The sequence below is a fragment of the Bos mutus genome, chromosome 12 (genome assembly GCF_027580195.1).
Source record: "Bos mutus isolate GX-2022 chromosome 12, NWIPB_WYAK_1.1, whole genome shotgun sequence".
Lineage (NCBI taxonomy): Eukaryota > Metazoa > Chordata > Mammalia > Artiodactyla > Bovidae > Bos > Bos mutus.
The window spans coordinates 29,534,552-29,560,109 of record NC_091628.1 but is presented as its reverse complement, the minus strand read 5'-3'; the positions used below and the strand labels follow the sequence as shown (position 1 = coordinate 29,560,109).

Below are 25,558 nucleotides of genomic sequence, written 5' to 3'. Positions count from 1 at the left end.
TTTCCCAGGCAAGGATACTGGGGTGGGTTGCCACGCTCTCCTCCAGGGGATCTTCCTGACTCAGGGATAAAACCTGCATCTCCTGTGTCTTCTGCATTGGCAGGTGGATTCTTTACCACTGAGCCACCTGGGAAGCCCTAAATGTTTGTGTAGGACTGAGTAACTGAAACGTCAGCTAACCTGCTGGGCTACATGCAGTGTCTCTGGAGGTTCACAGGCAGCTCTGCAGCTTTGTGGAGGGTAAATTAGGCTGTTCAGTTCTCTTGGAGAAGCTCAGGTTATGCCCTGATCACTTAATGGGGTTCTTCCAATGTGGAATAAGCGGAATTGGGTCCTTTCTGGTATTGCTAGACATCCACCCCACCCCTGTTCTGATGCCCACTCCAGAAGTGAATCAGATTCATTGAGAGTACAGAAAAGGAGCCATGGCTTCCCAGTGCCCGCAGGGTTTGTTGATGTGGACACACACAGAATTGGGCAACGGTGACCATTAGGTTGGTTTCTCAAACGCTGGAAAGTTTGTTACTACAATAAAACCACTGGTCTTGATGCTTTTTAAATGCTGTGAGGACCCATTATGATTTCTTTTCATGCTTTTGATTTCTGGGGAAACACAGATGTAATTGAATGCGAAAGTTGTTAGGTTAAAAAAATAATTCCTTCAAAGGAGAGAAGATTTATGAACGTGTCTCATCTGGTCTTTTCAGATGGTGCTGAGCAGTGTCTGTGTGCTGTGGGCCACATTTTATGTAAAACATTTGTTAGGCTTTTATGTTTTCCTTTGACTTGAGAAAAACTCCCAGCTCTTTTTTGGAATGTAGGAGTTTTAATCGCCTCCTAGTGTTTGCTTCACCTGGAGATTATTTTTTTCCATTATCCATAGCTCTAATTCTGTACAGAAGATGGTGACTCACTGTACTTTTTAATGAAAATTGGAATGATAAATTTAAAAGTTCAGAGCAAGTTCATGAAAAGCAAGTACAGAACAGAGGTAAAATAAGATATTTTCTTCTTTTGTGAGCTCTACCACATGAAAAAAAGTCAAGGATGTTTTATTTCATTTAAAACTAGTACTAGGGAATAAAAATTACATGATGTTGAAGTTAGCTTAAACCAGTGTTTTTTTTCCCCCCGACCATATGAAATTTTAGGAAAAAAGTATAAAGTAAACCTAGTTTTGACACTGACACAAATAAACTATATTAAAATAATGTGTTAGAGTATCATTATTTCATTGGATTCTGACATTGTTTCCCTTCAATATCTTGTCATTCTCACTAATCAAATTTATGCTGTTATACAATATTTTAAAGGAAAAGCTTTAATCTTTATTACAGTAATTAATCTCTGTTAATTGCCTTTCTGGGTGATTTCTATAAATTTCTATATCTTATTGAAGTCTTTCAGGTTTTTTCCCCTACAGTATGCTTTTATTATGTGTGCATTTGCTGAAATGTCTTTAATTTTTAATTCTTAATAGAGGTAAAACATGAGTTCTGGCAAAGAGTAATTCTAAGATAGTAATAGAACACTGAGTTATTCTTTTACAGTTTGTCTTAATAGTCTTTATGAAGAAGCCATTAAGCAAATTACTGGGCTTCCCTGGTGGCTCAGCTGGTAAAGAATCCACCTGCAGTGCGGAGACCTGGATTCGATTCCTGGGTTGGGAAGATCCCCTAGAGAAGGGAATGGCTACGCATTCCAGTATTCTGGCCTGGAGAATCCCATGGACTGTATAGTCCGTGGGGTTGCAAAGAGGGACACAACAGGGAGTGCTTCTTCACAGAATATGTATTAATTTCTCCCTTGCTGCTAAGTCGCTTCAGTCGTGTCCGACTCTGTGCGACCCCATAGATGGCAGCCCACCAGGCTCCCCCGTCCCTGGGATTCTCCAGGCAAGAACACTGGAGTGGCTTGCCATTTCCTTCTCCAATGCAGGAAAGTGAAAAGTGAAAGTGAAGTCGCTCAGTCGTGTCTGACTCTTAGCGACCCCATGGACTGCAGCCCACCAGGCTCCTCCATCCATGGGATTCTCCAGGCAAGAGTACTGGAGTGGGGTGCCATTGCCTTCTCCCAATTTCTCCCTTAGAGTAGTTTATAATATGCATCTATGCTTAGTTGCTCAGTTGTGTCCAACTCTGCTACCCCAAGGACTGCAGCCCCAAGGACTGCAGCACCGACAGGCTCCTCTGTCCATGCGGATTCTCCAGGCAAGACAAGAATAGTGGAGTGGGTTGCCATGCCCTTCTCCAGGGGATCTTCCCCACCCGGGATCGAACCCAGGTCTCCTGCATTGCAGGAGGATTCTTTACTGTCTGAGCCACCAGGGAAGCCCACTTTACAGTATAACCCCCCACAAAAATATTGAAAAACAGTCTTATATACTAGATAGCTAAACACTGCTATTAATCATTAAAATATAAAAACATGTTCTGCATAAATTTATGTTTGGAACAGGAGATTATAATAGTGGGAGATTATTGGGAAAAGTGCTAAAATATACTGAAAATTGAAATGATAAAATTATTTATTTATGATGAAGTGTTTATTTTCTTTAAATAAGCTATATTTACATGGTATGTTAAATGTGATTTTCATGTTGATTAATGTTTAGTCATTTGAATTTTTTTTAATATAAATTTATTTATTTTAATTGGAGGCTAATTACTTTACAATATTGTATTGGTTTTGCCATACATTGACATGAATCCGCTACGGGTGTACATGTGTTCCCCATCCTGAACCCCTCTCCCACCTCCCTCCCCATCCCATCCCTCTGGGTCTTTCCAGTGCACCAGCCCCGAGCATTCTGTATCATGCATCGAACCTGGACTGGCGATTCATTTCACATATGATATTATACATGTTTCAATGTTGTTCTCCCAAATCATCCCACCCTCGCCCTCTCCCACAGAGTCCAAAAGACTGTTCTATACATCCGTGTCTCTTTTGCTGTCTCACATACAGGGTTATCGAGTCATTTGAATTTTTAAGAAGATGTTGAATTTTCTATCTTAAGCCAAGGTTATTTGCTTTATAATTACTTCCCTTGCCCAGTGGTGACTTCATATATCCATAAAGTGTTGGGAAGAAATCCTCGGGTAACTAGGAACTTAGACCTTTCATGTCTGCTCATTTATGACTTGTTGCTGAACTGACCCAGACTGAGACGGGGAGGTGTTTGAAATACAGCCATGAGCAGAAGAGGGCTCTTAGGAGACAGCACTGTCTCTCTCCTGCTTTTATTTTCTGATAAGGAATAGGGAGGGAGCTCGTGATGGCTGGATAACAGAAAATACTACCAAGCTTTAGAGCTTCGGGTACTTAACGATTCTGCTGACGTTTCTTTAATGGTTACCTTTGAAAGCTCTCCCAGGATTGGTGCATCATTTAACACAAAACTTGGAGCACCTGGGGCAGGTGAGGTAGCCTGCAAATAGAGCGGAGAGCGAAATGGACACCACCCCAGGTCACAAGGAGGGCGTGTTCATAATGATGCAGGGGAGACAGGAGGTAGGCAGACCTGAAATACTGCATCAGATGGTATAAGTGCTGGGGAGGAAAGAACACAAAATGAGAGGGATGCCAGATAGGCTGGGATGGACTTCCTTCTCTGTTTAGGGTATTTAGGAAGAACTTCACAGCTCACGTCAGTTTGAGCCACGTGTGAAGGAGCCAAGGGAGTGAGTTTTGTGCTCTCTGATCCTGTGCCCACAGCCCACGTACCCAACAGGAGCTGCAGACTCACCCAGTTCAAACATGAACTCTGCATTCCCCTTTGTTCCTCTTCCACATCAGTCTCCCGCATCTCGGAAATGGCATCCCTGTCTATCAGCCTTTCCCTTCTCCAGCGGGTCTTCCCAACCCAGGAATCGAACCGGGGTCTCCTGCATTGCAGGCGGATTCTTTACCAGCTTCAGCTACCAGCGAAAGCCCTGGTATCTCTTGTATTGGGGTTGGCCAAAAAGTCTGTTTGGGTTTTTCTGTACAAACTCAAACTTCTTGGCCAACCCAATATTATTAATGTCTGATATTCACTTGAATTCCTAATTTTAGCTATTGCATTATTCAGTTTTAGAATTTCTATCTGGCTCTTATTTATAGGTTCTAGTTCTTTGGTAAAAATCATCTTTTCATCTATTTTCTTAACCATATTAACTATAGTTTAACTGCAAAATCTGATTTGTGAAGCTCTAGTTCTCATTTTTCTGTTTTTGGTGTGGTCCTGTTTCTTGGTGTGCAGGGTTAATTTTCACTAAATGTCAGCTATTTGATGTGAAAAACTGAAGAGATTGTGGGTGGTATCCCTTCCTACAGGAACATTTGATCTTCTCCGGGGTTGTAGACCTTGTTCGGGTAGGTCTGTTTACAGACTGCCCTTACCCGTAGACCCTTTCTCCCGGTAGACCCTGTACTCCAGCCTTGGGCTCCCAGAACTACTGCTGAAGTTTCCCTCTGCTTAGATTTTAGCCACCTCACTGCTGTTTCCCACTGGGTTCTTGTGTTTTTCTCTTGGTTTTCGTGTAGCCTAGGAGTTGAAGGGAGATTGCAGGCAGAATTTTGGCGTCACTCCTTTGGGATCCCCGTCAACCTCGACCTCCGTGGCAGCCTCCGCCCCCAGCTCTGTCTCTGCGGTGCAGCCAAACAGGAGCCCCCAGTTGTCACTCTGTTCTGTGCTGTCCTTTGCTCTTGTTCAGTCGCTCAGTCTTGTCCAACTCTGCGACCCCATGGACTGCAGCACGCCAAGCCTCCCTGTCAATCACCAACTCCCGGAGCTTGCTCAAACTCATGTCCATTGAGTCAGTGATGCCATCCAACCATCTTGTCCTCTGTCCTCCCCTTCTCCTCCTGCCTTCAGTCTTTCCCAGCATCAGGGTCTTTTCCAATGAGTCAGCTCTTTGCATCAGGTGGCCAAAGTATTGGAGCTTCAGCATCAGTCTTTCCAATTTAATATTCAGGGTTGATTTCCTTTAGGATTGACAGGTTTGATCTCTTTGCTGTCCAGGGGACTCAAGAGTCTTCTCCAGCACCACAGTTCGAAAACATCAATTCTTTGGTGCTCAGTCAGCCTTCTTTATGATCCAACTGTCACAGCTGTATACGACTACTGGAGAAACCATAGCTTTGACTATATGGACCTTGTTCGGCAAAGGGATGTCTCTGCTTTAATACACTGTCTAGGTTTGTCATAGCTTTTCCTTTGCTCTGAGAACTAGCAAATTCCTCGAGGGTAAAGAAGATGAATATGAGGTTCCCATGGGTGGGCTCCCCTGCTCTCTGGGATGTTAACCCTCACATCCTGTTTGCCTGTTGCTTTCTGATGCCCTCAGTCATTTGCTCTAAGAATTTCTCCAGCTGTTGTACTTGTTCTTGGTGGGAGAGCAGGTCTGACCCAGGCTGTTCTCTTGTGACACATGAACCCTGGTCTCTCTTCGGCTTCTCTTTCGTACCTTGTTTCCCATATCCAGTATCTTCCAGCCACACTGGACTAAATATTTTCATCAAATATATATCAAGTTTTTTTTTTTTTTTTCCCACCTCAGGGACTTTATATCAACTGCCCTACCTGTTCGTCCCCAGATGTGTGCTCAGCTTAGTGATCTTAAAGCTGAGTTCAGCAGTTATCTCCTAAGAGGGTCCCTCTTTTTCCAGGGTGGTCCCCGTCACTCTGTTTTATTTTCATTGTAGCACATGCAGTCACTATCTGAACTCATTTTATTTTCCTGCTTGCTTTCTGTCTCCCCACTGTTGTATAAGCTCTGTTCCCACCTGGTGTGGGATAAATGTTAAATGTCAAAGTGAAGTGAAGTCGGTCAGTCGTGTCCAACTCTTTGCGACCCCATGGACTGTAGCCTATCAGGCTCCTCCATCCATGGAATTTTCCAGGCAAGAGTGCTGGAGTGGGGTGCCATTGTCTTCTCCAGGGGATCCTCCCAACCCAGGAATGAACCCGGGTCTCCCTCATTGCAGGCAGACGCTTTACCGTCTGAGCCACCAGCCATCAATTTGTTAATTGATAACAAATAATAAATGTTAATTGAATGAATGAATAAAATAAGCACTGATTCTGGCAGGAATTTTCTGTTGTCTCCTTCCTCTCATCTTTCAAGCACCAGAGGGTGGGGACCGCTCTGCAGCCATGGGCTCCATGCTGGCTCCTGCCATGTCACTCATGGCTCTTTCCTGACCCCTCATACCTGGGAGAGTTATGGTCCCTTTGGCAAATAAACCTCTTGAATTATCCTAATTTGAGTGTGTCATCTTTCAGCCTACTGACTCTGCTTTGGTCAATAAAAATAATTGAACCCAGGTCTCCCACATTGCAGGCACAGCCTTTACCAGCTGAGCCACTAGGGAAGCCCAAGAATACTGGAGTGGGTAGCCTATCCCTTCCCTAGTGGATCTTCCCAACCCAGGAATCAAACCAGGGGCTCTTGCATTGCAGGTGGACTCTTTACCAACTGAGCTATCAGGGAAGCCAGTAAAAATAAATTAGTATGTAAATTTCTACATTTGATTGTTTTTATATTCAAGTTGTATTCATAGACTATCACTTTGTTCCTAAATTCGTTAAATAAATGTTGAACTAAACAAAAAAAAAGGAACAGTTTTCTTTAATAGTATTTTGATAAGAAATATTCTATAAAATAACATTTTTGTGTTTATAATGTAATGACTAACATTTTGTTCATCCTGATGGTGTGATCTTAAATTGCTTTCTTCATAGACAAAGATTCTGCTGTATTCATTATCATATGAGTATCATATTTTTGTTAAAATTCTTTAAAAATATATAATCTGTGCTTATGCTTTATCACTCAGAATATTTAACTAAAACTAATGGTACTTATTTGTTTTGGGTCTTGCCTGAATGGCTTTTTAAATTTTTTTTTTCTATCTTTATTTAACAGGAATGGTTTTTAGGAAAAGCATTACATGACGAAGAATCTACAATAATTCACCATTATGCCTTTTCTGAAAATCCTACAGTTTTTAAATATCCTGACTTGGCTGCCGGCTGGGCCCTTAGTATCCCACTGGTAAACAAGTAAGAATTTATTAGACTTTTTTTCATTTCATTTTGTGTATGAATCACCTTTTATTTTGCTAAGTCTTGTAACTGGTGGATCTGAGTGAGCTTTTCAGCAGAGACAGCGAGTGGTAGAGCAGGGAGACCGGAAGCAGGAGCCAGACACAGAGGCTCCATCCCTTACTCGTCCTGTCTCAGGGCTCAGCTGCTCTGTGCTTCCTCTTCCTTACCTGCTGCAAAATGAGGTGAATGATGAACTGTGAGACTGAGGAGGCCGCATGAGTGCTCAGGACTCTATACCCAGGAGGGTGACCACTGCTGTCAGTGGACCTGGTGACCTCCAGGCGTGACTTTGTTAGTAAGGAAATGAATCCGCAGCATGCCTGTGCGGCTGGGTTGATGTCTGGTTATGTTCATGTGTATATACACGAATTTAAACGGGGCCCGGGCAGAAGATGCTGTAGATAATCGTACCTGGCTATTTGTGTGATAGTCCCAGTGATACTTTTGTGATGTGAAAGGAGAAGGTAAATTGTAATTCAGGGGAAATATGGCTGTTGACAGCCCTCTTAACCTAAATAATTCAGATTATTTGTGAGTTTTTGTTCTTTCAGGAATGGAGAGTTGATAATGCAAATGTGGTTTTTATTTCTACAAAGATTAAAGTGTTTCTATTATTTCTTAGACTAAGTGCCCTGTTTCTAGGGGTTGGAGCCCTGAAAAGCTTTTTAGCCCATTGTAGATGTAGAAGGTTGGAGAAGGCAATGGCAGCCCACTCCAGTGTTCTTGCCTGGAGAATCCCATGGACGGAGGAGCCATGGGGTGCAGTCCATGGGGTCGCAAAGAGTCGGACATGACTGAACAACTTCACTTTCACTTTTCACTTTAGTGCATTGGAGAAGGAAATGGGAACCCACTCCAGTGTTCTTGCCTGGAGAATGCTATGGACAGAGGAGCCTGGCAGGCCTTGGTCCATAGAGTCTTCAAAGAGTAGACGCGACTGAAGCAACTTTACATAAATGCACAACTAGAGACTAAGGATTAGCATACTCCACGGTTAGAGGCTCCAGGGGATCTTCCCGGCCCGGGGATTGAACCCGGGTCTCTTAGGCCCTGCACCTGGGATGTGTCTAGTTGGATCCTATCCGGTTAAAGTTGATGGGGACAACTTAAGGCGTCTACAACCTCTGGACCATAAACAGCTGCCAGGGAACTTTAGGGCATCAGTTGGGACCAAACTAACTCTGACTCTGGAGACCTCTTTATTGACCTAAAAAATTAATCAAAATCAGAATTCTCTTAGAAGGCTCTGTCTTGTGTGGTTAGTCAACAGCGCCCACCGCAGGAGTGTTTATTCTCCGTGTCTCCTTTCCTTGACTGATGACTCAGTAGGTAGGGCAACGATTTATAGTTACTTATGAATTTCTTCTGCTCAGTTCAGTTCAATCACTCAGTCGTGTCTGACTCTTTGTGACCCCATGGACTGCAGCACACCAGGCCTCCCTGTCCATTACCAACTCCCAGAGTTTACTCAAACTCATGTCCATTGAGTTGGTGATGCCATCCAACCATCTCATCCTCTGTCATCCTCTTCTCTTCCTGCCTTCAATCTTTCCCAGCATCAGTCTTTTCAAATGACTCAGCTCTTTGCATCAGGTGGCCAAAGTATTGGCGTTTCAGCTTCAACATCAGTCCTTCCAATGAACATTCAGGACTGATTTCCTTTAGGTTGGATCTCCTTGCAGTCCAAGGGACTCTTCAAGAGTCTTCTCCAACACCACAGTTCAAAAGCATCAATTCTTCTGTGCTCAGCTTTCTTCACAGTCCAACTCTCACATCCATACATGACTACTGGACAAACCGTAGACTTGACTAGACGGACCTTTGTTGACAAAGTAATGTCTCTGCTTTTTAATACGCTGTCTAGGTTGGTCATAACTTTTCTTCCAAGGAGTAAGCATCTTTTAATTTCATGGCTGCAGTCACCATCTGCAGTGACTTTGGAGCCCCCAGAAATAAAGTCTGCTACTGTTTCCACTGTTTCCCCATCCATTTGCCATGAAGTGATGGGACCAGATGCCATGATCTTTGTTTTCTGAATGTTGAACTTTAAGCCAACTTTTTCACTTTCCTCTTTCACTTTCATCAAGAGGCTTTTTAGTTCTTTACTTTCTTCCATAAGGGTGGTATTATCTTCATATCTGAGGTTATTGATATTTCTCCCAGCAGTCTTAATTCCAGCTTGTGCTTCTTCCAGCCCAGCGTTTCTCATGATGTACTCGGCACATAAGTTAAATAAGCAGGGTGATAGTATACAGCCTTGACGTACTCCTTTTCCTATTTGGAACCAGTCTGTTGTTCCATGTCCAGTTCTAACTGTTGCTTCCTGACCTGCATATAGGTTTCTCAAGGTGAGGTCAGGTGGTCTGGTATTCCCATCTCTTTCAGAATTTTCCACAGTTTATTGTGATCCACACAGTCAAAGGCTTTGGCATAGTCAATAAGCAGAAATAGATGTTTTTCTGAAACTCTCTTGCTTTTTCAATGATCTAGCGGGTGTTGGCAATTTGATCTCTGGTTCTACCTTTTCTAAAAACAGCTTGAACATCTGAAAGTTCACGGTTCACGTACTGTTGAAGCCTGGCTTGGAGAATTTTGGGCATTATTTTGCTAGAGTGTGAGATGAGTGCAATTGTGTGGTAGTTTGAGCATTCTTTGGCATTGCCCTTCTTTGGGATTGGAATGAAAACTGACCTTTCCGGTCCTGTGGCCACTGCTGAGTTTTCCAAATTTGCTGGCATATTGAGTGCAGCACTTTCACAGCATCATCTTTTAGGATTTGAAATAGCTCAACTGGAATTCCATCACCTCCACTAGCTTTGTTCGTAGTGATGCATCCTAAGGCCCACTTGACTTCACATACCAGGGTGTCTGGCTCTAGGTCAGTGATCACACCATCGTGATTATCTGGGTCATGAAGATCTTTTTTGTACAGTTCTTCTGTGTATTCTTGCCACCTCTTCTTAGTATCTTCTGCTTCTGTTAGGTCCATACCATTTCTGTCCTTTATTGAGCCCATCTGTGCATGACATGTTCCCTTGGTATCTCTAATTTTCTTGAAGAGATCTCTAGTCTTTCTCATTCTATTTTTTTTCCTCTATTTCTTTGCACCGATCACTGAGGAAGGCCTTATCTCTCCTTGCTGTTCTTTGGAACTCTACATTCAAATGGGTATATCTTTCCTTTTCACCTTTGCTTTTGGCTTCTCTTCTTTTCACAGCTATTTGTAAGGCCTCCTCAGACAGCCATTTTTGCATTTCTTTTTCTAGGGGATGGTCTTGATTCCTGCCTCCTGTACGATGTCATGAACCTCCATCCATAGTTTATCAGGGACTGTGTCTATCAGATCTAATCCCTTAAATCTATTTCTCACTTCTACTGTATAAGCATAAGGGATTCGATTTAGGTCATATCTGAATGGTCTAGTGGTTTTCCCTACTTTCTTCAATTTAAGTCTGAATTTAGCAATAAGGAGTTCATGATCTGAGCCACAATCAGCTTCCAGTCTTGTTTTTGCTGACTGTATAGAGCTTCTCCTTCTTTGGCTGCAAAGAAAATAATCAATCTAATTTTGGTGTCAACCATCTGGTGATGTCCATGTGTAGAGTCTTCTCTTGTGTTGTTGGAAGAGGGTGTTTGCTATGACCAGTCCGTTCTCTTGGCAGAACTCTATTAGCCTTTGCCCTGCTTCATTCTGTACACCAAGGCCAAATTTGCCTGTTACTCCAGGAGTTTCTTGATTTCCTACTTTTTCATTCCAGTCCCTTATAATGAAAAGGACATCTTTTTTGGGTGTTAATTCTAGAAGGTCTTGTAGGTCTACATAGAACTGTTCAACTTCAGCTTCTTCAGCATTACTGGTTGGGGCATAGACTTGGATTACCGTGATACTGAATGGTTTGCCTTGGAAACGAACAGAGATCATTCTGTTGTTTTTGAGACTGCATCCAAATACTGCATTTTGGACTGTTGTTGACTATGATGGCTACTCCATTTCTTCTAAGGGATTCTTGTCCACGGTAGTAGATATAATGGTCATCTGAGTTAAATTCACCCATTCCAGTCCATTTTAGTTTGCTGATTCTTAAAAAGTCGACGTTTACTCTTGCCATCTGTTTGATCGCTTCCAATTTGTCTTGATTCGTGGATGTAACATTCCAGGTTCCTATAGCAATATTGTTCTTTACAGCATTGGATCTTGCTTCTATCACCAGTCACATCCATAACTGAGTGTTGTTTTTGCTTTGGCTCCGTCTCTTCATTCTTTCTGGAGTTATTTCTTCACTGATCTCTAGTAGCATATTGGGCACCTACCATCCTGGGGAGTTCATCTTTCAGTGTCCTATCTTTTTGCCTTTTCATACTGTTCACGAGGTTCTCAAGGTAAGAATACTGAAGTGGTTTGCCACTCCCTTCTCCAGTGGACCACATTTTGTCATTTCTTCTACTCAAGTCACCAGAGAAACTGGTTACTTAAAACATCTCATGATACTCACTTTCTTAAGCTTTCTCATCAGAAATGCTTCCTCACTGGAAATATACTCTGCATCAGTTGAGTCATCTGCTCAGTCGTGTCTGACTCTTTGTGACCCCATGGACTGCAGCAGGCCAGGCTTCCCCATCCATCACCAACTCCCGGAGCTTGCTCAAACTCATGTCCATCGAGTCGGTGATGCCATCCAACCATCTCATCCTCTGTTGTCCCCTTCTCCTCCTGTCTTCAGTCTTTCCCAGCATTCAGGGTCTTTACTGGTGAGTCAGTTCTTTGCATTAGTGAATGTTGAATTAACACTTTCCAATGTTTCCGGTGATCCATCTAATGTGTTCTCCTAACCCTAACATCAATTTTTAAAAATTGCATTTTTGGATAAATGCTTGTTAATTTTCAATAAGGTGATTTCTTCAAATAAGTGTTACTACAGAACACAGTTACTGGTTTCTTCTGTTGTTTTTCTACCTGCAAACGTTATCTTGATTTCCTCCAATATCTTACTCTGCTGACTATCTCACAAGTGGAATTAGGAAAGTCAGTAGGAAGTTTTCCTAATACAGGATTGAGGGGTTCGCCGTTTGTTGCAGGTTTCCAGTCTAGCTTCTTGTATGCTTAGAACTGAAAGCTGAATGTCGAATGTCTTATTTGCCGGTAACTGAATATTTAATGAAGAAATATTTTCATGAAATAATTGGGATTTCTGGCCTTGCTGGTTCCTGAAATTCGCATTTGAAAAGCCCTCGAGTATAGCCCTTGGTTGTGTGTAGAAGAATGACACCTGGGCCCCATCGCTGGGACTTGCCTCTTCAGTTAGGTGAATTCCCCCTGCGCACGTTTAGAGCTGGGACTCCTTTGCGAGATGACTGGGTTAGGCTGCGAGCATCCCATGCGGCTGACTCATCCAGGGGAAGTTCATGATATTGATTAACCATCACTGGTTCTGGCAGAGTCCATGGGTTGCTAAAGGCAGCCACTTACAGATGCCAGCGTATACACTGATCTGTCTTCAGTCAATCAGTGCTCATCTTAAAGAGAGTCTCTCAGTGGCTGTCGCTTTCTGTCCTTCACTGGTTTTCCTCAAAGGAAAATGTACAAGAACTGAATGAGAAAGAAACTTGGAAAGTCAGGAGTAGAGAGCCTGTTTGGGGTGGCAGTTCAGAGGTGTCTATTAAGGGGCAGGGGTGGCATGGCCGTCTGACACTGGCATCTGATCACAGCCCCTGTTTCTTGCCTGTGGTGGTAAGCTCAGGTATGACTTGTTTTTGGTCTTTGGAGTCTGAATATGGTCTGATCAGATTTTGAAGGCACTTGTCATGAGTCCAGATTCCAAAGTTAACTTGAAAGAGTTTATTTATAAAAACTGGCTCCAACCAAGCAGAATTCGAGCTGGGCAAGATTCCGTGCCAGGGCAGGTTTTTTCCTCTTAATATATATCAGAAATGTACTGAGAATGCAGTCTCTTTATGTAACATCCTCACCCACTCCTGCTCATGGTCCGTGCGCAGATATCCAGCAGGAATGTGACAGAGATTCTTTCGGGCTTTTTTAGGGCTGTCGGCCGTCAAGCCACATTCATATCAGCCGTAAAAACCAGTGCTTTATAACTAAACGTAAATTACAACCTGTGTCTTCCTCCTTTATCTCTGTATGACACAGGGCATCTAAAGCCTGTGCCCTGTGACAGCCCAGAGGGATGCGGTGGGGAGGGAGGTGGGGGGGTTCAGGATTGAGGGGACACATGTATGCCTGTGGCCAATTCATGTTGATACATGGCAAAAACTAGCACAATATTATATTTATCTTCCAGTTAAAATTTCTTAAAAAAGAAATATTTGTGCTTCAGCCAGGCTGAAAACTCAGTAAGGACTTTGGAAATTTGTTACTACTTTTCTTTTTAAAATCACTGTGATTTCTTTGCAGTTAAAATATTTATTAGGTGAAAGTGTTAGTCACTTAGTCATGTCTAACTCTTTGCGACTTCATGGACTGTAGCCCGCCAGGCTCCTCTGTCCATGGGATTTTCCAGGCAAGAATACCGGAGTGGGTTGCCATGCCCTCCTCCAGGGGATCTTCCCGAACCAGGGATCGAGCCCGGGTCTCCTGTGTTATAGGCAGATTCTTTAGCATCTGAGCCACCAGGGAATATTTATTAGGAGGTTTGTAGTTGAAATGAGGGGTCCTGCCCCTAGTCCTGTAACAAGCATAGAACCGTGTGGCATCTGAGTGTTCTTGGTAAGTGTGTAATTCTCTCTCTCAGCTTGGAATCAAGGAACACACTGGTATTTGCTCTCACCCATCCAGGCTGCTCACTGAGCACTGGGTTCAGGGGGCAGTGGGCCGCGTTGGGGTGCACAGCAGGAGCCGTGTAGAGGGTGTTGTGGGGCTGCTGTGTGTGATGGATCAATGGGCTGTGCTTCCCACTCTGGGAGCAGAGGAAGCTTCTGTTTAGTCTTGAGGGGAAGTCTGGAAGCCCTTGAATTTGGTCTTAAAGAAAAGGCTGCCAGGTGAAGGTTGGGTCGGGGTGAACTGGGCCAGGGGTGTGCTCTGGGGGTGGCAGGAGGGTGCTGAGGAGCCAGGGATTCTAGAGCCTGGTGGGGTTTGGGGCATTATTCTGTGTTGAAAAGAGCCATTAATAATTTTTTGAAGCAAGAAAATAACTTGAAACTGTTATTCTTTCCTGAAACCATCTGCTCTCTCCCCCTGAAAACTCCACAAACTGTAGCTCATTAGGGTCATTAAAAACAGGAGACTGAAACGCAGCAACTTGTGTTTCCTTGTCGTGCAAGCTTCTTTGCTTTCCCTTTCTGTATTCAGTCAAGGATTATCAAGAGTTCACACACTTGATGGCTTTTTGAAAGCCATTATTGTGTCGTATTGTGTTTTATGTTACTTTCCAGGTGTTCATACAGTGAAACCTATGTTTGCAACAGGTCTTACCTTCATTTCCTGGTGTACAAATAATTCTGTTTCCATAGTCCTTTGCTTTAAGGAAATGAAAGTCTTACTTTTACCTTAAAATTTCTACTTTTGTTTTCAAATATTAGAAAGTCTCAAGAATGTATTATTCTTGTTTGATGCCTGTTTTGGTTTTTAAAAAACCTCACATTATCTCTTATTTTCTAGGCTTACAAAGAGATTAAAGAGTGAGTCCCTGAAATCTGACTTCACGATAGATTTAAAACATGAGGTGGGTCATGAATTTATTTGGTTAAAAGTCTTTGTAATCAAGAAACTGTGTCTTTTTAAATGGTAATAAGATCATACACATTGATAATTACCTTAAACATAAATAGGTTTAATTCTCCAACCAGAAGACAAAGGCTGGCAGATGAAAACCCCTGCATCTTTGCACTTCCACTTAGCACATCACTCCACTTAACCCCCCAAACTGTAGGTAATTATTTTATAGTGTTAGGTTAATTATATTTCCATTATGGCTTTTAATTGTAATTATTTTTTGTCTGGCTATTCATTGTGAAAACTGATAAACATCTTTTACTTTTGTGATTATGTAATATTATTCACTTAATACCATTATATTATGATTGATTAACAGAAAATAGTAGAATTCTATATTACTAAAGTGAAAGTGTTAGTCACTTAGTTGTGTCTGACTCTTTGCGACCCCATGGACTGTAGCCCACCAGGCTCCTCTGTCCATGGGATTTTCCAGGCAAGAGTACTGGGGTGGGTTGCCTTCTCCCCTGGAGAAGGATCTTCCCGATCTAGGGATCAAACCTAGGTCTCTTGCATTGCAGGTGGGTTCTTTACTTCCTGAGCCACCAGGGAAGCCAGAGGTGAATGTTTAAAAAACTTGCCAAAATGTCATTAAAATACCTCTGGTCTAATTTGGTGCTTTGGTTGCTCTTACGCCGCCATCATGTCCCTGTGCTGGCGCCCTACAGCAGGATGGAGCCATCTGGTCCCCTGGCACTTAGTGGACACTGGTCGGTAGGGATCCTGAGGCAGGTGGCAGGCGTGCCATCGTGAATCCAGTAATCTCTGATCATCTCTCTGTGCAGCTTATTCGTGGGTACATCTGATGGCCAACCCTCCTTTCCCTCCAGAGAATTCTGACTCTCAGGACATTGGGGTCAGTCATGACACATAACTCAGTCCAGCAGCACTGGCAGCCTGCCAGGAGCAGAAAGGGCACTCGAAGGATTTTCATTTCAGGGGTGTTTTTAAATTATGAAAATACATGTCAGAAATCATTCTTTTCCATGAGAGGGAGGGAATGACTGGTTGAAAGCCAGGGTCTGTCTAGATTTTTAATGAATAATCAGCTCAGGTATAGATCCCCAGGTTTGAGAGCTTATGGAACATTGAATAACATACATAAAAAGAAAAAAAAGCTCTTAACATACCTGAAAGGTATAACCATCAGTCAGAATATCTGTGTTTAAGAGAGAGAGCTTGACTGGTTGCCTGGTGTCTCCCCAAGAGGACCCTGCTTCATTCTCACCAGAGTGAATAGCTTTCTTGAGTCCTCTCCCTTGCCCCTTTTCTTCATCATTTTATAATGTAGGAATGTGTCTCTGAATATATACTGTGTAGTTTTGCGTCCTTCTGGGCTTCATATAAGCAGAACTGTACCATGAATATGATTATAATTTGATTTGAAACTCATCTGTGTTGCTGTGTGCAGCTGTAATGAGTTTATCCTCACTGTCTGCAGCAGCCTGTCTCAGGACTATCCCATGGTGCCTTTGCCCAGCCTCCTGGTAGTGGGCCTCTGGGTCACTCCTGGCTTTTTGCTATTACAGTCACTGCTTCTGTGAACATTTTTTACACATGTCATGGTGATCATCTGTAAGAGTTTCTCTATAGCAGAAGCTTTTAGATTGTTTTATGACTGGGACTCACTTTAAATATACGTTTTTCACTGTGACTCAGTGTACTTGTGTGTTGTTCTTGTGTTTTGTTATTGATTTCCAGCTTAGCACGACTGGTCTGTATAACAGTCATTTGAAATATTTTTAGGCTTAACGCTAAGACCGGATTCATGTTCAGTTTTTACAAATGGAGAAAAGGGTAAATGTGCTCTGATTGGAGGGTATATTAGTCTCTTCATATCTACTGGGGCTTCCCTGGTGGCTCAGATGGTAAAGAATCCACCAGCAATGCAGGAGACCTGGGTTTGACCGCTGGTTCAATAAGATCCCCTGGAGGAGGGCATGGCTGCCCACTCCAGTATTCTTGCCTGGAGAATCCCATGGACAGAGGAGCCTGGCAGGCTAGAGTCCACGGGGTTGCAAAGAGTTGGACACGACTGAGTGACTCACACTTTCACTTATATCTGTTAAAGAAGAAATAGATACATCAGTTAATCCTGTGTGCTTTTCATGTATCTCCTCCCTCTCTCCCTTCCTCCTTTTTTTTGTTTTGTCTGCTTGATACGTCATCTACTAAGGGAGGGTACGAAACGCTTCCCTCTGAGTGGCGACAGTGACTCCTTGTGGAGCTGCCAGCTCTTGCTGTTTATAGTCTGGGGCCATGTCAGTAAGAAGCATGCGGGTTTAGACTTGTCATGTTCTCTTGGTAAAGTTTTCTTTATCTCTAGGAATGCTCGTTGCCTCAGTGTTCATCTGTTGACAGGAACACTTCCATACTAGCTTTCGTTTGGTGTTTGCCTCATAAGTGTTTTTCATCTTTTTTCTTTCAGTACTTCCATGTCCTCCATCTTTTGATGTGTTTCTCTTGAAGAGGATATGCTTATCTTTTTCTCCCAGTTTGACAACCTTTATCTTCAAACCATGTAGCAAATTTACATTGACATTTTTCAGATTTGTTGTCTGTCGCTTAGTCGTGACTGACTCTTTTGTGACCCTGTAGACTGTAGCCCACCAGGCTCCTCTATCCATTGGATTTTGCAGGCAAGAATATGCGGTGGGTTGCCATTCCCTCCTCCAGGGGATCTTCCCGACCGGGGATCGAGCCCATGTTTCCTGCTTTGCACCTTCGTTCTCCCTCCCATTTTTCTTTTTCTAACCCTAACACTTTTGGAAGTTCAGTCTCCGTGTCTGTTTCTTAATGGTTATTTTAAACATTTTAACATGTATGCTTAACCTTGTTGTTTAGTCATTAAGTCTTGTCTGACTCTTTGCCACGCCATGGGCTGCCACACGCCAGGCTCCTCTGTTCTCCACTGTTTCCCAGAGTTTGCTCAAATTCAAGTCCATTGAATTGGTGATGCTTACCTAACCATGGCTAATTAATCAATATCCTGAAAATTTAAGGACCTGAGAACATATCCCTCTCTCAGTTTGATGCTCTTTTGTCCAGTAGCTTTGTTCTGTCGTTCCTTTTAAATCTGCAGCTCGGATGTTGTCCTTACTTTATGCGGTTACCATTTGCATTAACTTAAACCCTGTATTTCTTCACTCTTTTGTTTTGCTTCTGGACCCTGCTAATGGAGATCATTGTTATTCTTCCTGAAGTGTATCATTCAGAATTTCCTTTTTAGTGGGGTGGCAAATTCTCAGGTTTCCCTTTAAAGATACTTTGTTTCAACTTTGTTCTTGAGACATAATCACATTGTGTATTCGAGTCTGGGCTGTGAGACTTTTCTCATCACAGCAGTGCTGCTCCCCTGTGCCCTTTCTTCTGTTACTGCTGTTGTGTTGGGTGATAAGCCATCACTCGCACGTGGGTCCTTTGTAGCGAGTCTGCTGTTTCTCTGGCTGCTTTTAAGATTGATCTTTGTCTTTGGTGTTCTGCGGTTTTCACTTGTTCAGTCACTCAGTCGTGTCTGGCTCTTTGCGACCCCATGGACTGCAGCACGCCGCTCTTCCCATCTTTCACTGCCTCCCAGAGCTCACTCAAACTCATGTCTATTGAGTCAGTGATGCCATCCAACCATCTCATTCTCTGTCACCCGCTTCTCCTCCTGTCCTCAATCTTCCCCCGCATCAGGGTCTTTTCCAGTGAGTCAGCTCTTCACATCAGGTGGCCAAAGTATTGGAACTCCAGCTTCAACAACAGTCCTCCCAATGAATATTCAGGGTTGATTTCCTTTTGGATTTCCTTATTTAATCGTCTTGCTGTCCAGGGGACTCTCAGGAGTCTTCTCCAGCACCAGAGTTTGAAAGCATTAATTCTTTGGTGCTCAGCCTTCCTTATGGTCCAACTGTCACATCCATACATGACTACTGGAAAAATCATAGCTTTTACTGGATGGACCTTTGTTGGCAAAGTAATATCTCTGCTTTTTAATACTGTCTAGGTTTGTCGTAGCTTTTCTTCCAAGGAGCAGTTTCACTATGGTGTGTGTGTGTGTGTATGTATAGAGAGTTTCCCTGGTGGCTCAGACGGTAAAGAATCTGCCTGCAATGTAGGAGACCCAGGTTCAATCCCTGGGTCTGAAAGATCCCCTGGAGAAGGGAATAGATACCCACTGCAGTAGTCTTGTCTGGAGAATTCCATGGACAGAAGAGCCTGGCAGGCTGCAGTCCATGGGGTCACAAAGAGTCAGACATGACTGAGCGACTAACATATACACACACACATGCATACACATACACCATATACTTTATTTTCTTGGGCTCCAAAATCACTGCAGATGGTGAATGCAGCCATGAAATTCAAAGACACTTGCTGCTTGGAAGGAAAGCTATGAAAAACCTAGACAGCATATTAAAAAGCAGAGACATTACTTTGCCAACAAAGGTCCATCCAATCAAAGGTATGGTTTTTCTAGTAGTCATGTATAGATGTGAGAGTTGGGCCATAAAGGCTGAGTGCTGGAGAAATGATGCTCTTGAACTGTGGTGTTGGAGAAGATTCTTGAGAGTCCCTTGGACTGCAAGGAGATTAAACCAGTCAGTCCTAAAGGAAATCAACCCTGAATATTCATTGGAAGGACTGATGCTGAAACTGAAGCTCCAGTACTTTGGCCACCTGATGCAAAGAGCCTACTCATTGGAAAAGACCCCTGGGAAAAATAGAAGGCAGGAGGAGAAGGGGACGACAGAGGATGAGATGGTTGGATGGCATCACCGACTCAATGGACATGAGTCTGAACAAGCTCTGGGAGACAATGAAGGATGGGGAAGCCTGGCGTGCTGCAGTTGCAGAGTTGGACATGACAAGCGACTGAACAGCAACACCAGTGTCTAGACGCAGACTATTTTTTTTCTCCTCTTACTTAGTATTCATTGGACCTTTCTATAATAGAATTGTTAAGCAATTAAAAAAAATTCTCAGCCACTGTCTTTTCAACTATTTTCTCCTCCCCTCTGTTACTCTTTCTGGAACTTTAGATATATGCTAGAGGTTTGCACTTCTCTTTCATGTTCCCCATCTCTGTTTCTTGCTGAGATACAGTTCAGATAATTTGGGGGGCTTCATCTTTTAGTTCCCTAGTTTTTATTCAGCTGTGTCTAGGATAGGCTGCTTATCCTTACCATTAAAATGTTCATTTTCAGCTTGTATTTTTCATGTCTGATGTTTTAGATATTTCTTTTTCAAATTTGCTTTCCTGTGTAATCTTCCAGAAATTTTGCTCATGTTTTAAAGTTTTTCTTTATAAAAACATATGAAACAGTAGTTTTCTAATCTGTGTGCTTGATCACTCTGATCCCTGGATTCTTTTGGGTGGGCCTGGTTAAGCTGTGTCCACTGGCTCTCGCTCTTCATCTCCTGTCTTTGTTTTACTTTCTGTGATCTTTCTGAGTGCTCTTGCTCCTGGGGACTTCACCTGTGACAGTCCGCGAGTCCTATTAAGGTTGCAGGCTCCTCAGTAAGGCTTTGCATTAGCTTTTTCCAACTTGCTAGAGACTCATACTGACTCAGGGCCACTCTGTTTAAGGTATTTTTGGACTATGTAGGTGACAGATTAGGGAGGCCTGGATCTTGGTTACAAAATCTCAGGATAGCTGGAGATGATTTTTCCCCATCTAGTGCCAAAGTCCCAGCTTCATGTGGGGGTTTGCTGTTAGACACCCCACTTGGGTGGGTCACAGGCTTTATTCTCTTTAACACATATCAGAACCTCAGCATGCCCAGGACCCAGCTGGTGCCTGCGAGGGAAAGCGACCCTCAGGGACCGTCTCTCCCAGGTTCTCACTTTCCAGTTTTGTCTTTGTGAGCTCTACATTTTATGCCAGTTTAGCAGTACATTAAAAAGCTTTTAAAGATATTTTATGCAGTATTTTTAGATAGTTTCAGCCCGTTGGTTATTCAGGGTGTGTAATTACCATCCTGCAGGAAACCAGAGTCACGATGATCTTACGTTTTATCTTTCTCTGTGATGCTTTAGAATTCTTAAAATAGCTTCCCTGCAATTGCTTATGACAGTTTTGAGATCTTTTGGAGGTCGGAATATTGATTCTCTTTTAAAAGAATTAATGTATTGGCCACACAGTCTTTGCTGCTGCTCAGTGGCTTTTCTCTGTGCTTTTTGCAGTGCATGGGCTGCTCATTGCGGGGGCTTCTCCTGTTGCAGAGCACAGGCTCTAGGCCTGCGGGCTTAGTTGCAGCACATTGACTCGGTAGTTGGTGCATGGGCTTAGTTGCCTTGTGGCACGTGGGGTCTTCCTGGACCAGGGATTGAACTCCCGTCCCCTGCATTGGCAGGTGGATTCTTAACCACTGGACCACCAGGGAAGTCCCCCAGGATATTGATTCTTAATTGTTTATGGTTAATAAAAGATTTGATTGCTCTACATGGAATTACTGTCTTGGTGTGTGCTGTGAAGTCACTTCAGTCATGACTGACTCTTTGCAACCCCATGGACTGTAGCCCCACCAGGCTTCTCTGTCCCTGGGATTCTCCAGGCAAGAATAATGGAGTGGGTTGCCATGCCCGCCTCCAGGGGATCTTCCTGACCCAGGGATCGAACCCGTGTCTCTTACGTCTCCCTCCTTGGCAGGCAGGTTCTTTACCACTAGCGCCACCTATTGGGAAGCCTGCAGAATGCTGCCATGTAGATGTGGTTCAGTGATGTTCGCTAGAGAAGGGGAGGTGTAGCTTTCCCTGGAGACACGGCGTACCTTCGTGCACGGTGGTGTTGGCTCTCATTCACTCCGGTTTCCTGTGTGACAGATCGCGCTCTACATCTGGGATGGAGGAGATGGACTCCCGCTCACGCCTGTGCCCGAGTTCTGTACAGACATTGTGGGCTCCTCCTGCGCCACCTCGTTCCAGTCTTCCCTGCCGCTTTGTGTGAGTAACAGAAGGACAGCTTCCTCGTGTGTCAAAGGGAAACATACATGTTGTGCATGATGTTGCCCTAGCAGTTCACACACTGATCAAACACCGCCACTTGCCATGTGCCCCGTGAGAACTATATATCACGTTTCTAGGGATGATAGCCCTGTAAGGTAAGCACCATTGTTACCCTATTGGACACAGGAGAAGGGGGCACCCCGGAGCTGCAGAGGCATGGCCCCTGAGTCAGTTCTTTGGTTGAAGGTATAGCACAGAGCTGCTGCAGTTCCTGGTGTGTTTCCTAGAAAGGCAGTGTCAGACATTTCCAGTTGTTCCCAAGCCCTCTCCTGAAGCCCACCTCTACCCTCCTCTCAGCCAGCGACCCCACTCCAACCTCACCTGAGACTGTCCAGAACTTTGAGAATGCACCGGCTCATGGTGGGCCCTCGGTCCAGTCCCCAGGATGAACCCAAAGACCACACTCAGCTGGGTGGTTAGCAGCCCTTCCTCGTAAGGATAAGCAGGTTCACCGCCTCATTTCCAAGTCATTGACACAGTGGTCTGGGTTGCATTTTCAAAGAGGAGTATGTGTATTCACACACACACACACACACACACACACACAGTAGCAGTGGGAGAGAATCTGTGCTGTTGGCATAGTACTTGAGAGGGAAATGTCTTTCTAGACTTTGTGCTTGCTTGTTCTCTAATGTTCTTCTGGAAAATCTGGAAGGGTTGACCTCCTAGTGCCTTGAGTGGCATGATGAAACTGCAGTTGCATGTCGCTGGAAACCAGCCCCAAATGATGCAGAATCAGGATTGAATGTCCCTACAGCCCTGAGATGGTGATAAAGGGGTCAGCCCCGCCCTGGCCCCACTATGAAGCGCCCACAGCCTAGGGGCCGGATTGTCCACAAGCCCCTCTGTGACCCCTTCATCTGAGCGACCAGCCTGGGCTGGAGCCAGCGCCCCCACCCCTGCGAGGTGTTTGACGTAATCCTGCCTTTGGCAGAGGACAGAGCACCGCTGTTGCCTAGACTTGCGTGGACCATTAAGGGCAATAAAAATACTGTAAACATCAAAGTGAGGTCAGGTTCCCTAAAGGGAGTCATCTCTTACTTTGCACTAAAACATCCTTCTACTTCTCTCTCCCTTTTAAAAAAATTTTTCACCAGCTGGAAAAAGGAAAGGGAAGGTAAACCAACACTTCCTGGGCACCTGTGATGTTCATAGTAAATAAATAGTAGTAATAAAAGCAGCTGTGCTGGTGGTTATCTCCCAATTTCCTGAATGAGCTGGAAATTTAGAGGACATTCGTCCAGGTGATGCAGGGGGGATGGCACAGCTGGGATTCTGGTCTCCGTCTGGCTATGAGTGAGTGAGTGAAAGTCATTCAAGTCATGTCTGACTCTTTGTGACCCATGGACTATACAGTCCATGGAATTCTCTAGGCCAGAATACTGGAGTGGGTAGCCTTTCCCTTCTCCAGGGGATCTTTCCAACCCAGGATCGAACCCAGGTCTCCCGCATTGCAGGCAGATTCTTTACCAGCTGAGCCACCAGGGAAGCCCAAGAATACTGGAGTGGGTAGCCTATTCCTTCTCCAGCAGATCTTCCCGACCCAGGAATCAAACCAGGGTCTCCCACATTGCAGGTGGATTCTTTACCACCTGAGCTATCAGGGAAGCCCCCCACCCCCCTACCCCACTGGCTGAGCAAAGCATTTGTGGTCCTCCAAGATACAGTCGTGCCCTGAAACTTGATTCTGGAGACAAGTTTGATGTCGCTGACATTGGTGAATTTGAATTCAAGAGCATGTGACAACTAATTTGGGTGTGCTGTTAAGATACATCGACTCACGTATGCGTTTTTTTTTTTTTTTTTAAAGGGAAATCCAGTGAAGAAGGAGGATATTTTTGTTGCAGTGAAAACATGCAAGAAGTTTCATGGTGATAGAAGTATGTTTTTTTTTGGATTATTCATTTTTATTGAACTTTAAAAATCCACACTGCCTTAAAAAAAAAAAAGGACAAATCAAATATGAGCTCAGCTCAAGAAGGGGATAATGACAGATATATTATTGGAAGTGCAAGCAGTTATATAATCAGTCTTCCTCCTCATAGCACTTCAATCACCAAGATCAATTAGAAAAGACAATTTTGTGTTGCAACATGAGAGGCCATGGCCCTTCTAAGGACTAATTAGAGCAGTGTTTTAAATTGGAAATGGAAATGCTCAGCTGTGGCAATCTCAGAGACTGTAAGTGGATAATAATCCATTTTGCAAAACAGTGTCCTGTTATGTCCAAGTGTGGACTCTGAGCTGTGAAGAATGAGAGGGGATTTCTCAAGGTAACGGAATGTCAGAGAGAATGTCTTTCTCACGCCGTTCCTTCTTTTTATATTTATTTCACACTCACACATCAAAACTTGTAAGTAAGGATGTGTATTTGCTCAAGTGTAGATATACAGGGAAAAGTAAAAAATGTTTGTCTTACAAGCCATGGTTCCTTCTTAAGGAAATCCTGCACATAGATGTTTCTATTTAATTTTTTGGTGCCATTCCAGAATTCTGCATTATGATGATACTGTTTTTTAAAAAGCCTATTTATAAATACATAATTTATCTGTTTTTTTCACCTTCAAACAGCACTTTTCTCAAGTTGAGGATTAGACAATCTTTTGCAAATCTAATTTTAGCACATATTTTATTTTTTTTTTCCATGAAAAGACTCTCAGTTTTACCAAGAGTGTGATATTTATAGAGGAGAGATTTCTAAACCAGCTGTCATTTTTGTGGGATTGGAGCTAAGTGGGGCATTTATATAATTTATGTGATAATATGATATTTACAAATGATGCTTTAAAGAGGAACATATTTTACAGATAAAAGAATATCATAATTTGGAATTATGGCATTGTTTAAGACACTGACATCAATTCAGGTCTGGTTATAGTCAACACTATCTTAAAAGTACGTTTGCTATAAACCTTCATGGTTACCTAAAATAGTCACAATAAATTCTAAGTCCTATTAAAATCAGTCTAAATAAAATACGCATTCATTATACAAGAAGTCCTAAAATACTATTAAAAATCAATATAGAACTTAAAAATTTCATTTTTCATAAGTTTAACCTAGGTTTAATATCCTTTTGTTTTTCACATAATCTGGAGGGACGATTTTTGATAAATACCTTTCATTAAAAAAATGTCAAGGGAACTGAACTAGACTGCTTTTCTTCTTTTTTTTTTTTAAACAGCAAGCAGAAGTGCTCGAATTGATTTATTTGATCTTGAAGCTGCCTTTGGAGTATATATCAATGTTAGGAATGGGGGTGGTGGTATATTCTCTTTTGAAACACATTTTTCAAGTTGGCAGTAAAGTGGTAAAGTTGGGGATGGTCTCTGTTGTAGTTTTCATATTCTACAGAAATGAAAAAAAGAGTTAGCTAATTTTAATTTGGTCATTCTGAATAATCTAGTTTCAGTTCAGTTCAGTCGCTCAGTCGTGTCCGACTCTTTGCGACCCCATGAATCACAGCACGCCAGGCCTCCCTGTCCATCACCAACTCCCAGAGTTTACCCAGACTCACGTCCATCGAGTCAGTGATGCCATCCAGCCATCTCATCCTCTGTCGTCCCCTTCTCCTCCTGCCCCCAATCCCTCCCAGCATCAGAGTCTTTTCCAATGAGTCAACACTTCACATGAGGTGGCCAAAGTACTGGAGTTTCAGCTTTAGCATCATTCCTTCCAAAGAAATCCCAGGGCTAATCTCCTTCAGAATGGACTGGTTGGATCTCCTTGCAGTCCAAGGGACTCTCAA

General features: G+C 43.3%; 1 protein-coding gene across 1 annotated transcript in view; it reads left to right on the top strand.

The window, feature by feature from the left end:
* Positions 1-25,558, top strand: part of B3GLCT (beta 3-glucosyltransferase) — a 117,957-nt gene that overhangs the window by 53,267 nt on the left and 39,132 nt on the right. The window contains exons 7-10 of the mRNA XM_070380464.1: positions 6,912-7,048; positions 14,706-14,769; positions 21,628-21,747; positions 23,621-23,690. Coding sequence (XP_070236565.1) covers positions 6,912-7,048; positions 14,706-14,769; positions 21,628-21,747; positions 23,621-23,690 — 391 coding nt within the window. The remainder of the gene's footprint in view (positions 1-6,911; positions 7,049-14,705; positions 14,770-21,627; positions 21,748-23,620; positions 23,691-25,558) is intronic.